Raw genomic sequence first — 13,241 nt, 5'->3', positions numbered from 1 at the left:
CAAGAGAGAGTAGATCAGCAGGGGAGAGGAGGGGCGAAGGCAGAAGCAAAGAGGAAGGTCTTGAGGTGCTTCCAGGACCGGAGATGGTTTTCCTCAAGTTTCAGGGAGGCTGTTCCAGAGGGAGGCCCCAGCCGAAGACTATGATGGCTAAAAGTTGACACCACTACTGAGGGAAATATGCACAACTGAGAAGCACTTGAAATTTAGGAAAAATATAAAAACCTGACTTTTTAAAGGATAATCAATGGAAATCAGCCAACGCTCAAACAACAGTAAAAGCCCCTCTCAATCATTCAAACCCCACACATATCCTAAGGGACCACTATACTGGCTCCCCTATGCCCATTTTCAAACCAACTAATGGCACTTGGAGAAATATGCCAATGACTAGAACATGTCAACACCATCAGTCACCACTAGAACCTTTAAGAATTTACCCGACTTCTTCTTAAACAGCACATGACATTAGCCTGATACAAGCCCAAAGAAGTCCAACATCTCTCACCACAACGCAACCAACATGGATGTCATGTGCTTGCACCCAATAAGGAAATCCAGGAGGACCAATCAACCACCCTATTGACTAACCCTCAATTTCTCCAGCTTTCTCACCACATGGAAACTCAAACTAGGAACCCACACAAATGGCTTTTAAAAGGCCTTTCCCCAGACCTCAAATAACACAACTCTACACCTCAAACACCAAGTGACACATCCAGCCAAAGCACATCTTCACTGCTAGCATGAGGAGGACTCTATGGACACAAAGCCTTCAAAGCTATCACATCACACCTATAAAGCTGTCAGGCATGCAGAGGCCAGGGTGCTTCCGATCTGCTCCATCAACACAAAGAATCACAATGTTGCTCCCCCCCGTCTTTCCAAATAACCAAACCAACCCACTCACTTCCAGATCTACCACAGTGCCTTGAGACCATGCAAACAGAAACTGCCACTAGGAGCCTATAGCTCAAATATTCCAGGCTAGTAGTCTCTACCCACTCCCCTCTGTTTCCCGCCCCATTGTAGGTGAGAAGTCTGGTGTTTTAGAGAGTGGCTGCATTAAAGTCAATGTTGAGACACATTTTGGGGCGGGCGATGAAGGATTTCAGGAAGGTGATCTGTGGGGGAGGCATTTAGATTTTGGGAGGGTGAACCGACAGCTGAAGTTACCTTTTTTCATACATCAAATTTATTGGCATGCAGAAGTTACCCTAAAGAGGGACACACTACAACTGAGGATATGTTGATGGCATATGAATTGGTAGAAATGTGTAGTTTCCACTGAGTTCCCTTCATGGGATTCCCACAAATATCTAACAATGACTCAGTCCATGTCAGGCACCTCCTCATTGAAGGTCCAAGCACCCGTCTGGCTTCCGCATGTATTTCTGGAAATTGCATGCAAATTACAGCTGGCCACACCTTAATTATGTAAAGAGGACCACACACATAGTTTTAGGGACTTTTTTGCCTTGAAAAAGACTCAACTGGTCGAAACACGTGTTTGCAAACTTTAGTAACTACAAATTTGTTCAATAAAGTAGGATAATATTCCCAATATTCCATGTTTTCTTGTACAATGTTGCAATAGCACTATATTTACTAAATTGGGACAAGCGCATTTCAGCTTGGCACGCGTTTTGTACACTTGTTTTGGTCTTAGGCAGGGGTTAGCCATCTGCAGCTGTTCCCATCTATTACTGTTGCTTAACCTTGATCACTAACCCAAGCGCACCCATTACCTGGTTTAGACCCCACCTTCTCTTTGCTGGAAGGTACAGAGTGGTTGAATGCAAAGCCGACCATCCTCGATCTACGTCGAAGGCTGTGAAGCCCTACAACCAGCCCTCTTTCATGGCCCAGGCGGAGCGGGCGATGGCCTGGTGTGGAGAGCTGAATAGCTAAGGAGGGGGGTGCAGTGAGGGGCCCACTCAGAAAGCAGACTGATCTTGCTGGACAAAAGATTAAGCAGCCTGCTGTGCTGGCGGGTGCTCCTGAGATGTTCAGCTGGCTGCTCTCAGCCGATTTGCGGATGACTGTGATGTGTTTGGAATATGCAAAGAAATGCATATTCCAAACACAGCATGTGAGATGCTCTGGGGTCACACACCCTGTGCCCCCAATTCTTTGTGTTGACAGCCTTTCGAGTGGGGCAAGTTATAAGCAATGGCTCATTTAACAAGGCATTGTTTAATTCAGTGTTAAAAACTGAACATGGGGCATTTTTATTCACCAAGCCAGCACAAGTAACAGTTAGCTGACCAAACCTATGCATTCTTCAAAGAGAATTAAAATGCCACACAGCAAAAGTTTAAAACTATTTCATGTCTCTGAATTTGACACACCAAAACGTTTTTCTTTTGTATATTACTTTTTAGTCACATATGGCGCATCCCTGGGAAAGTTAACTATCATTTTCTTGCTAAGTATTCTAGTGACTGCTTTGTGACATGGACTAAATGCATCCGCTCAACATCAAGTCTTTTACTTTTCTAAAGAAGCCAGCCACTGCCTAGCGCGCACACACTAGATGGCAACTCAATGTCACTTTGCACCTTGATTAGGAAAACAGAGTTCATTCTGTGTCACCATGCAGACAGTAGTCCATGACAGATAAATGCAGCGATAGGTGTGCAGTAATGTTCTGTGCGCTGCACAAACCACTACCCTGTTTGTTAATGGTGTCTATGTGGCGCTCCCGTATGTAACAGCACATATGCCTGTTTTTGTCTGATGTGTCCAATGTCCATACAACAGCATACTGGAACGTTTTGTTTATCTGGCTCTGATGAGCATGCCATACTATGCCCAAACTTAAATGCATGAAGCCATCAAAGAAGATGCCTCAAAATGTAGATCCACTAGACCAAACACCCGTTTTACATTGCCACACCATGATTTTCACTGGCTGCAGTCCAGCACTAATAAGAGAGGCTAATGTCAGCTATGTTAGATAAAGCATGAGCCTGCTTGTTTTTGCAGAAATAACCCCTGCGGCCTGTGTAATAGTGAGGAGGTAGTGGCTGAGGCACTGTGGACCCTTTACCATGCGTTAGAAGCCAGTTTTGTTTAAAAAAGCTTCCTCAGCTTATTAGTGATCAGGCTAAAGTTTGTAAGAGGTACAATCCTTTCTGTGTAGCCTTTCTATGCATCATTTATTGGGTCTCTCTTCTGCCGTATCCGGTCTATAGATATAATTACCAAAAGATTTTTCTGTATTGGGGGTTGGGCATGCTTACTTTGAGAACCAGCCCTTCCTCATCTAAAATTCTTCAGAACCATGAAGCAAAAGTGCCTTTGTACCTCACTTGAGTGGCTGATGTTGCAGCCATTTTACACTTGCATCCAAAAACGTAAGCTGTCCAAATGAATATGTATGGTTTATGGTTACAAACATTTTAATGTTAGGGTGAGTGTTGTGAACAGTGATGTGAGCACAAACAATCATTTTATCACAGACTTGTTTTTCCAATATAGAGATCTCTGATCACTGTTATAGTCCTGAAATGGAAAGCATACAGGAACCTCAATGGTGCTATTTTGAAATATAGGAATTTGGAAATAGTGCAATAAGAGTGTACCAGACTGTCCATCTTAGAATGATAACTTTCCATCAGAAAATAATTCATATGGTTAGTCTAGTATTGCCTCTTGTGAAATACAAGTGAGGCACTGCTAACAGAACAGCTGCAATACAGGGCCAGTGTGCCCTCAGATCCGGGTAGGTTGGTCACACTGCAGTGGGCCAGTATGGGCCAGTATGGACAGTTTGAAACTGCATTCAGGAAAGGCCTTCCCTACGAGCAGGTGACAGAAAAACCATTAACTTGGACAACAACAGCTGTGTTTTTACATTAGAATTCTTCTGTAAAGTACTTGCATTACCATGTAATTAAACCAGTTTGGAAGTGATGTGCCAGTCGGCGGCGGGGAAGGGGGGGGGGTCATTACGGTGTTTCACCCTGGGCAGCAAGTTGGCTAGAAAATGCCCACCCTACAACCATCAACATTTGGCTCACACCCAACTTTACACAATTCTGAAAGGCGCTTAAGACCCTCTCTTCAATTAGCATCTTCTTCATGCATGGACATCCCCATACCCACCCATCAAACGACTCAATCACATTCCCAATTACTGTTCCTGTTGCTAAATGGTAATGTTTCAGTGCCTTACTGTAACGCTACCACTTTACATGTATTTTAGTAATGTATTGTAAAGTGCGGTGCTGCTTCTCTGAGCTAGGCTTGCGCTAAATAAATACTCAAAACAAAAAAAATGAAACCAAGCGAATGGTGGCTAATGGCAATAGGGTGGTTGTTTCCATTGTTTTATGGTTCACTGTTCTAAGGGGGAGGTACGTCCAGAGTGCTTATGAAGCCAACGTGTGGGTCGGGGGGCAACGGCTTCCGGTGTCGCTACCGAACTCACCTCTGGCAGCGATTTTCCGCAGCTCAAGTTGTAGATCTTCACGTCATTCACATTGGAGACCTGCATTCTGCCGCCACTGATCGAGCTGCACAGCCAGCTGCACAACTTGTGTACCCACGTTGTTACCCTGTACACAAGCGCATGCGTAGAATCGCTGAACTACCAGAAGTTTCCGGAAGCGGTAGCATTGGGAACCGCCATCTTAGAAAGTAGAAATTTGGGATCCAATGCATCAGTGTGTGGAAAACAATGCACATAACTGTTTTAAAATAAAGTATTTTATGACGAAAATTTCAAATTTAAAATGTTGAAAGTTCAGCTCATATAATGACGGAATATTTTATTAAAAGATACACTCTAACCATCGAAGAATAAACTAAAACGGTTTATTAATTCTGAAGAGTTTCTTTCAAAATAACTCTACCATGATTACAATAACAAATCAAGGCATTCAAATGAAAGGTGTTCTAACTGAGCGCGTTCAGTTAGAACAGGACCAAAAGAACTTCCGATGCTTCATTTGTGAAGGAAACCTTCCCCAGTCGACAGTCGCTATATCCGCACCATACGTCCCTCAAAAGCGAGACTTGAAACGCAAAGCACCTCCTTCCGAACGAGCCTCTCCCACGGACCGCCTGATTGGATCCTTTCCCCGACACCCTCCTCCATATGCAAATCGGGAGGAGCAGCCGGACAATTGAGTGGGGTGACGTCAGAGTGGTCCTCTGTCAGGTGCAGCTTAGGATAAACTGTGCAGGGCAAGGGCTGGGTTGCCAGTGCTGTGCTGCTTCTGTCAAGTTGTGGAGAGAGCCCGGGGGAAAGCAGAGCTGGCAACCCTGTAACCTGACAGCCAAGACACTTTCACCCTCTGCCAGCCGAGCCAACAAACTGCCCAGGAGGCACAGAATAGAGTTCCTGCACCTGGAATGAGAGCGTCTCCTCTGGCACAGGTAGGACCCCATCCACTGAGCTCAATGGGGGATCTGCTGAAGTTTGTGTTTTTTTGTTTTTCATCATCTTTTTAAGAACGCCTTCACGGAATTTGGCCAAAAGGAGTATACTTCTTTCTGTCATTAACTAGGAGATATCCCATGTATTGGCATGTGACCTCAATAAGAGCATCTTCAGTCAATGAGACCGGACGGTTTTAGTCCCGTCGTTCGTTTTCTCACTTGTAATACGTGTTTTGTCATTAAAAACGCCAACTTCTGTCTCATTGCCTAGTTTAATATTTTGAGGTAAAGGGCACTGAACACTATGGATTGGCATAACTAGGTATCTTAGAATGCACTGTGATCCCTCCTACTCGTTTGCCGACATGGATGGAATTGAGAAGTGACCGTTGCGTTCGTTGCTTGTTAATATTTTTTTTTTATTATTAACTGTGACGCTTTGCTGTATTGTCCAATTCTTGTGCTGCCAGTGATTGAAAGAAAAGAAAAAAATAGTTCGCATATATGTGGCTATTTTAATACGATACGACATGCTTGTTGGTAATTTGTGTGTCATAACAGTCGGAAATCCCCAGGAAAGGTGTAGCGAAGTGAAATGATGCTGCTTCTGCAAAGCACTGTGTATTCTCCCTATGTCTGTCAGGAGCTCCATTAAGCGAACTTAATATGCCAAGCCCTAAAGGTGGGGTCTGCGTAGCCAAGGGTCCTTACAATCGGTCTGGTAGATGGGGCCTCTCTGGGGAATACTCTGCTTTATTGCAGCCCTCTTTCCTCTGGCCTAGTTAAGAGGGCAACCCCCCTAGAGGTCAACGTCAAACATTGGAAACTCCACGATTTAGTCCTGCATACACTGACCACATATTAAAAGTCTCCAATAGTTCAATTTATCGGCCCTACTCGCCATTCGTTGATCGAGGCTCATAGTATCACTCGCTGATCGTGGTACCAGACATCCACAACTGAACCCACGCCTTCCACCAATGCTTGCCTTTATAATGCACTGCACATACATGTATATGCTACACGTTCTGCTTCCATTCCCAATAGGCACCACTTTTCCCTTTACTAGCCATTCTTGCCAGATTCCCATGTTGGACGTTCCATTTGGCCAATTGCAAATAGTTTCTACCTGTTCCAGGTGCAGAATGTTTTTATTTTGTGGACCTTGTATACTATGAACCCAGAAAAAAAACATGCCACATTGTATCGCTTGTATAAATATACCAACAGTGACTAATAGTCACAACACATGAGTAATTCCAAAGAGCAACTGAAAAAAGCAGGCAGTTCCCCCATAGCTGTCCAGCAAGATCGCAACACCCCTAGGACAGCGGGTGGGGGAGGAGCGGGGGCGGGGGGGTATGGGTGCACTGACTGGTAACCATTTGAAACTGGTCAACAGGAATTACCACCAGGGTAGGCCAGACGCCTGCACGTGGGACAGTGTCGTAACATGTAACTGTATGCATTTGTTCTGGGAGGGGATGTTTTCGCTGCTGTTCGTCTTATAACTGATTGTTAGTCACCCCAATACTCCAGCCCCCTGCTGGTAAAGACTGATCAGTACACCCCTGGGTAGACTGCTCTTTGAGAGGGGCACAGCCGTGCTCCTGAGTGCGGCCGTGGGCACAGCTCAGCTGACTCCTGGGCCCGGGGGAGGCCGGCCGCATGACTGGAGCTCACGGGGGTGAGTCGCCGAGGCACTGTTGTGGGTTTGTTGACTGGTCTCCACTTCCCCTTTCTTTGGGCTGCAGTAACCTCGGAGCCGTGAATGCTGCCGCCAGGAAACATGTCGGAGTTCTGGCTGATATCCATCCCGGGAGACAAGGTCAACCAGCAGGCCATGGAGAAGATGACCTCGATCACCTCCAAATCCGGCCTCTCCGTCAACAACAGGTTCATCATCCCGGACCTTAAGGTAAGGGCCGTCCCCCGTGCGCCATCTGTACCGCGCGCACTAATGCACGCCTGCACGTGCGTCTGCTGCACATACCAGGTGGTGCATAACTAGTGCATTCATACAAACTTCCCCCTCTTGGCTGGTGCATCTATTCACTCATTCACACGTAATTCGTTTGTGAAGGGGTACGTATTTATGCGTTCAGCCATAAACCAATGGGAGCCTGTATTCGTATTTGTAAACATGTGTATAGCACGCAAACAGTCCTTGGGCATCGTGGCGCTGTTACTTGAAGGGAGCTTAGTTACAATGAGGGTAGAAGAGGGTTATACATTTACATGTTCTACATTTATAAAATTTTAAGCACAGGTTATATTTACATATCGCAGGTTAACGAGTGTAGCAGCAGGCAGTCATGTGTGGAAGGGCCTTCTTGCCTTCATAGCCCACCCCCATTCCCGAATCCACTCTCTCACATATCCAATAATTCATTAATGGGTGGGTGCATTATCAACCCTTCGTGCATACACTGTTCATTCACCCATGGATATTCCCGTGCATGTATTATTTCGCGCAATGATGCATGAATTAATTCACGCCTTTATCCGTTCATGCATTACGCCAAGTATTCCTCTGTGTATTCAATAATTCAATCACGCATTCAGGCCAGTACAATGTATGCACCCATTCACTGATGTATCCTTCATTCGTCTGTTAGTGCGTCCAGCCATTCATCCATAGGTCCACGCGATCATTCATGCATCTATACGCTCATTCGCTGGTATTTCCGGTCACATATTATGACATTATTGTGCTTATGTGTTTGCCTGTTCGCTCGATCAGTTCACGCCTTCACGATGGACACGGAATGTGCTGTGCACGGCCACTTTACATTACGTTATACTACATAGAGAGTGGCCTACTGATGTGAAGCCTGGAGGCGAGGGCTCTCACTTCTTTCAGACGCAGGGATGACGGCCTTCGAAGCAGTGCCTCCTTCGAGTTGGGTGGGAGCCGTGATTGTGATAACATCACGCTTGATCACGATTCTGGATTACTCACACTGTGAATCAATGTCATATCTTTTGTTGAGATTACCCAGCTGAAGGGTTCTCTGCGGGCAACCCCATCACATGTATTACAGGGGTTGCATGAACGGATATGCGCACACATCCTTACAGGCCCAGTGCATGAACAACAGAAAACACAACCCGCGAGCAGTTGTGCATGCCCGTATGCAGGGGCGTTGCTAGGGGGGCTAAGGGAGCTATAGCCCCTGATCTTTTGGTTGTAGCCCGGGATAGAATCTCAGGAGCTACAGCCAAAAGACTAGCTAGCCCCCAGTCCCAACAGTTCCGACATCAGCGGCTCTCGTACACTGAGAAGGACACCCCGAATAAAAGGCTCCTGACCCCTTTTCCAGGGATTCCCACATCGACCTGGAACACCCAAACCTGGGTGGTCTGTGTTTGGAGGTCCCCACTATAGGGGGGCAGTTGGGGGGCTGGAAGGGGCGTATGCCCAAATGTGTTACATGTGTTGGCGGTCGCTTGTAGGCCGCCTCCGTGAGCCCCCCACCCCCTGTAGAACAGAGACACGTAGACGTGGATGTTGTCGGTGTGGGCTCCCCGGTCAACTGACGTCACCAGGAGCCGCCCCGTTTATTTAAACATGCACGCGACGGAGTTGACGTCACTCCGTCGCGTGCGTACCCTTAAAGGGGCAACGCCACACTCCTCCTTTTCCATAACAACAAATTGGAAATAGGAGTATACAATTACCACACTTCTAGAACACAGAACACTTTAAACGTTTCAACAAAACACACCCCCATTTATTGACAGCCACCCCGGATCCCCCGTGTGGGCCTGTCATGGCCTGACCATTAGTCCCCGGTCAGCCTCCCCCTTCAGTCTGTAACATAGTCACTGAGACGGACAGGTTTCCCACGCCCTGATCTCAGGGGGTACCTCCTGCCATCGTCTCGGGCTGGTGTTCCGGAGGTAGGTCCGCTTCGAGCCGGCGATTCCACTGCGGCACTTTCTCCCCCACCTTCATCCAACACACCTTCACTCTCTCTGCTGTCCGGGTCAGCCGCTCTGGATTCACCAAACTTCCTGAAGAAGGATGCATTCCTGGTTACCGATGACGTTCCATCCGATGCAGTCACCATTGACCCCTTGACCGCCACCACGTCCAGGGGCGAGGGCTCATATGTGAGCGACAATTTTCCATGTGGATGGCGATTTCTCACCAGCACCTCATCCCCAAGGGCAATGTGTGGGGGTTTGAGCCCCCTCCGGATGTTCTCCATCCGCGTCCTGATCTGTCTGTCCTCTTCCACCTGCTCATTGTCGATGACGGCAGGGTCTCGGTCCCCCAGTTCCGGTATGACGTCTCTCGGGCACCGCTGGAATAGTGCCTCTGCCGGGGCCACCCCCGTAGACGAGTGAGGGGTGGTGCGATAGCCTCGCAGAAACACGTACAGAGCCCTCTTCAGACACTCCCCTTTTCCATGGGCAATGCGGAAAACCTTGTTGAGGGTACGCATCATTCGTTCAGCCTCCCCGTTGGCACGGGGCCACAGTGGGGTGACCCGTCGGTGTTGGATGCCATAATCTTTCATGAGTTCTGCGAAGCTCTCCCCTTGGAACGGGGCTCCGTTGTCCGAGCACAGCACAGAGGGGAGTCCATGAGTGGCAAAGATCTTTTCCAGCGCCACCACCACGTTCTCAAACGCCACTGAGTCTATGAACTCAACTTCCGGGTATCTCGACCACTCGTCTACCACCACCAGAAAATGCGTACCTCTGGAGGTAGACCCCGAGTCCGCGTGCACCACCTCCCACGGCCGAGTCCCGCGGGGCATTGTCTCTATGGACGGTTCTTTCAGTGCCGGGGCCGCCGCCTGACACCACACACAAGATGCTACGAATGCTTCCACCTTCCGCTCCAGCTCAGGAAACCACACCTTCTGCCGGAGACGAGCCTTGGTCTTGGGAGCCCCTTGATGACCCTGGTGTGCTAGCGCGATGACCTGCGCCACTTTGCTCTGGGGCACCACAATTCTTTCACCTCTTAGTAGCAGTCCTGAATCGGAGAATGTTAGCTCCTCTCTTACTTTCCAGAGCTGCTCGAGGGTGACCCGGGCCTCACACGTTCTTCGCTCCACCGCCTCCAGCACTGTCTTCCAGGCACCCTTCTGCATGGCTTCCCTCAAGATGGAGAAACACTCGTCATTTTTCGATGCCACTTCCAGATCTTCCACCTGCATGGAGTTGGGTGTCGCAGTCTCCACCACGAGGCAGACATGTTCGTCAGCTTCCTCCGCTGACGCCGATTCCTGCGAGTCGTCCCTGGGGTGACGGGACAGGTAGTCCGCCGCATTGTTGGCACCGGGGCGGTATGTCAATGATACCCCGTATTCCAGCAGGGCGAGCATCCACCGCTCAATCCTTACTGGCGGGCGAGATGACGAGCCCGCCATGATCGGCAACAGCGGCTTGTGGTCCGTGACTACGGTCACGGGACGCCCCAGAATGTAAAGGCGAAAGTGCCGACAGCCCCACAGCACCGCCAGGGCCTCCCTCTCGATTTGAGAGTATCGTTGTTCGGTGTCAGACAGGGCCTTGCTGGCGTAAGCAATCGGCCGGACCTCCTGGTCTTTTCCTACCTGTGTGAGCACCGCCCCTAGCCCATAGGGGCTGGCGTCTACCACAATCTCCGTCTGCAGGCGTGGGTCAAAGAAAGCCATCGTGTCATCCGCCGTCAGTGCCCCCCGAATATCGTCAAACGCCGCCAGTTCCAGAGGGCCCCACTGCCAGGGGGCGTCCTTCTTGGTGAGCGACCTCAGGGGCTCAGAGCGGGACGCGAGATTTCTGATGAATCGGCCACAGTAGGTGACCATCCCCAGAAAACTCCTCACCTCCGCGACATTTTCAGGCGGGCGCGCCTCTTTGATGTCTCTCACTTTGCGGGGGTCTGGTGACACCCCGTCAGCCTTGAACACGAACCCAAAGAATTCGATCTCCGTCTTCAGAAATTCGCACTTGTCCTTATGCAACGTGAGGCCCAGCAGACGTAGCCGTTCAAAAGTCCTGGACAGGCGTGCCAGGTGCTCTGCTTCGGATTTGGCATACACCAGGATGTCGTCGCTGATATTGATGACACCCTCCAGATCCGCCAGTGCACCTCTTATTATATTTTGAAAAACCTCCGCTGCCGAGGACACCCCAAAGCTGAGTCTTTTATATCGGTATAGCCCCCGATGCGTGGTGAAGGTGGTGATATATCTGGACTCGGGGTGCAAAACCACCTGATGATAACCTGATCTTAGGTCGAGTTTGGAGAAAAATCTTGCCCCCTGCAGCTCCGCGATGATGTCATCGATGGTGGGGGTGAGGTGTCTCTCCCTCTTTATGGCCTTATTGGGCAGTCGCATGTCCACACATATTCTTACAGCATCGGGTTGTTTAGGCTTGCGGGCAATGACAATGGGGGACACCCAGGGGGTGGGTCCATCAACCTTTTCAATTATGTCCAGCCCCACGAGATTGTCAAGCTCACGATCCACCAGGTCCCTGAGATGGAACGGAACCCGTCGGTGCTTCAGTGCCACTGGTTGTATGGATTCGTCTATGTGGAGCCGGACAGGCTCGCCCACCAGCTGTCCGATGCCCTCAAACAGGGACCCATGTTTGGCCAGGAGGACCTGGATGTCCTCCAAGTATACTGCATAAGCGAATGTGACGATACCCAGTGCCTCCGCCGCGGCACAGCAGAGCAGGGTGTTATCGCTCACCGGCGTCACGTAGAACCGAGCCCGTATGTGTGAGTCCCCATACTGCACACGGGCCACGAAAACACCGTCCAGAGGTAGAGGCCGATCCCCGCCGAAGGCGAATATGCGTGCCCTTGGCGCCGCCAGCGCAGGTGGGGCCCTCATGTTCTTGTGATGCTGGCGGGCCATTACATTTACAGATGCGCCAGTGTCCACAAGCATCGGCACAGAGTCTCCATTCACCAGCACATTGCACCTGGGTTGTCTCTTGGAGCGGGACTTAAGCATGCTTACGCTGGACACGAAGAACACGTTCTCTTCATCTTCGTCCTCCTCCTCGTCCTCCTGGGGTGCTCCCTCGTCCCCTTGGTCGACCTGGGCAACGTTGGAGGCCCTCTGGGGGCGGAAGAAACCAGCTCGAACTGGTCCTCTTGGCACTACCTTGGGTGCGGCCGATTTGCACATCCTTGCGAAGTGGTCAGGGCCCGCACATCGGCCACACTTGACACCCGTGGCAGGACACTCTGCGGGATGTGGGAGATCATAGCCACACTTCGAGCACGGGACATTCGATCCTTGTGCGCGCTGACCCTGGTTGTTCAAAGGGCGCCTTAACCCGCGGCCTCTTCCGACCGCGCAGACCTCCTCCAGCTTGGCTGGGCGGACCCCCGCCTCCATCCTGGTTGCACGCAGTTCAGAGACCTCGTGGCACCTCCCCAGTTCTAGGATGCGAGGGAGGGTGATGCCCGGTTCGCGCAGGATCTGGCGTCTCAGCTTCCCCGAGCTGCAACCCTGAATTAGTTGGTTCCTAATCATGACATCGGGGTCATTCCAGGCACACGGGGCTGCCATGCGCCGTAGTCGCCCAAAGAATACATCCAGAGTCTCGTCATCTTTCTGGCGGGCTGTACCCATGAGGAAGCGTTCATAGTCCGCATTGGCCATCGGCAGAAAATGATTATGGAGCGCCTCTTTGGCCGCCGCAAACGATCCATCCACCGGCTGTAGGGACATAAATACCTCATGCACTGCCGGGCCAGCGGAATACAGTAGGGTGGCCAGTTTGCCGTCATCCGTTGTTTCCATAGTGGCCCTGAAATACATTTCCAGTCTGTCCATCCACATCTTCCACCTCTGTCCAAGGCCAGCTGGAGCACCTGAGATATCAAACTCAGG

At 49.9% G+C, this 13,241-nt stretch overlaps 2 protein-coding genes across 2 annotated transcripts in view; one reads left to right on the top strand and one right to left on the bottom strand.

Moving 5' to 3' along the window:
* The window catches only part of NOL10 (nucleolar protein 10), an 856,295-nt gene extending 851,707 nt beyond the window's left edge, over positions 1 to 4,588 (bottom strand). Inside the window, exon 1 of the mRNA XM_069605973.1 lies at positions 4,433 to 4,588. Coding sequence (XP_069462074.1) covers positions 4,433 to 4,498 — 66 coding nt within the window. The 5' untranslated portion in view covers positions 4,499 to 4,588. The remainder of the gene's footprint in view (positions 1 to 4,432) is intronic.
* Positions 4,589 to 5,173: 585 nt separating this feature from the next.
* The window catches only part of ATP6V1C2 (ATPase H+ transporting V1 subunit C2), a 462,596-nt gene continuing 454,528 nt past the window's right edge, over positions 5,174 to 13,241 (top strand). The window contains exons 1-2 of the mRNA XM_069605972.1: positions 5,174 to 5,382; positions 7,140 to 7,303. Coding sequence (XP_069462073.1) covers positions 7,157 to 7,303 — 147 coding nt within the window. The 5' untranslated portion in view covers positions 5,174 to 5,382; positions 7,140 to 7,156. The remainder of the gene's footprint in view (positions 5,383 to 7,139; positions 7,304 to 13,241) is intronic.

Source organism: Ambystoma mexicanum, chromosome 4p (genome assembly GCF_040938575.1).
Source record: "Ambystoma mexicanum isolate Mex_15411 chromosome 4p, UKY_AmexF1_1, whole genome shotgun sequence".
NCBI classification, from domain to species: domain Eukaryota; kingdom Metazoa; phylum Chordata; class Amphibia; order Caudata; family Ambystomatidae; genus Ambystoma; species Ambystoma mexicanum.
Note: the sequence above shows the minus strand (reverse complement) of the source record. Positions and strands in the feature narration are given on the sequence as shown.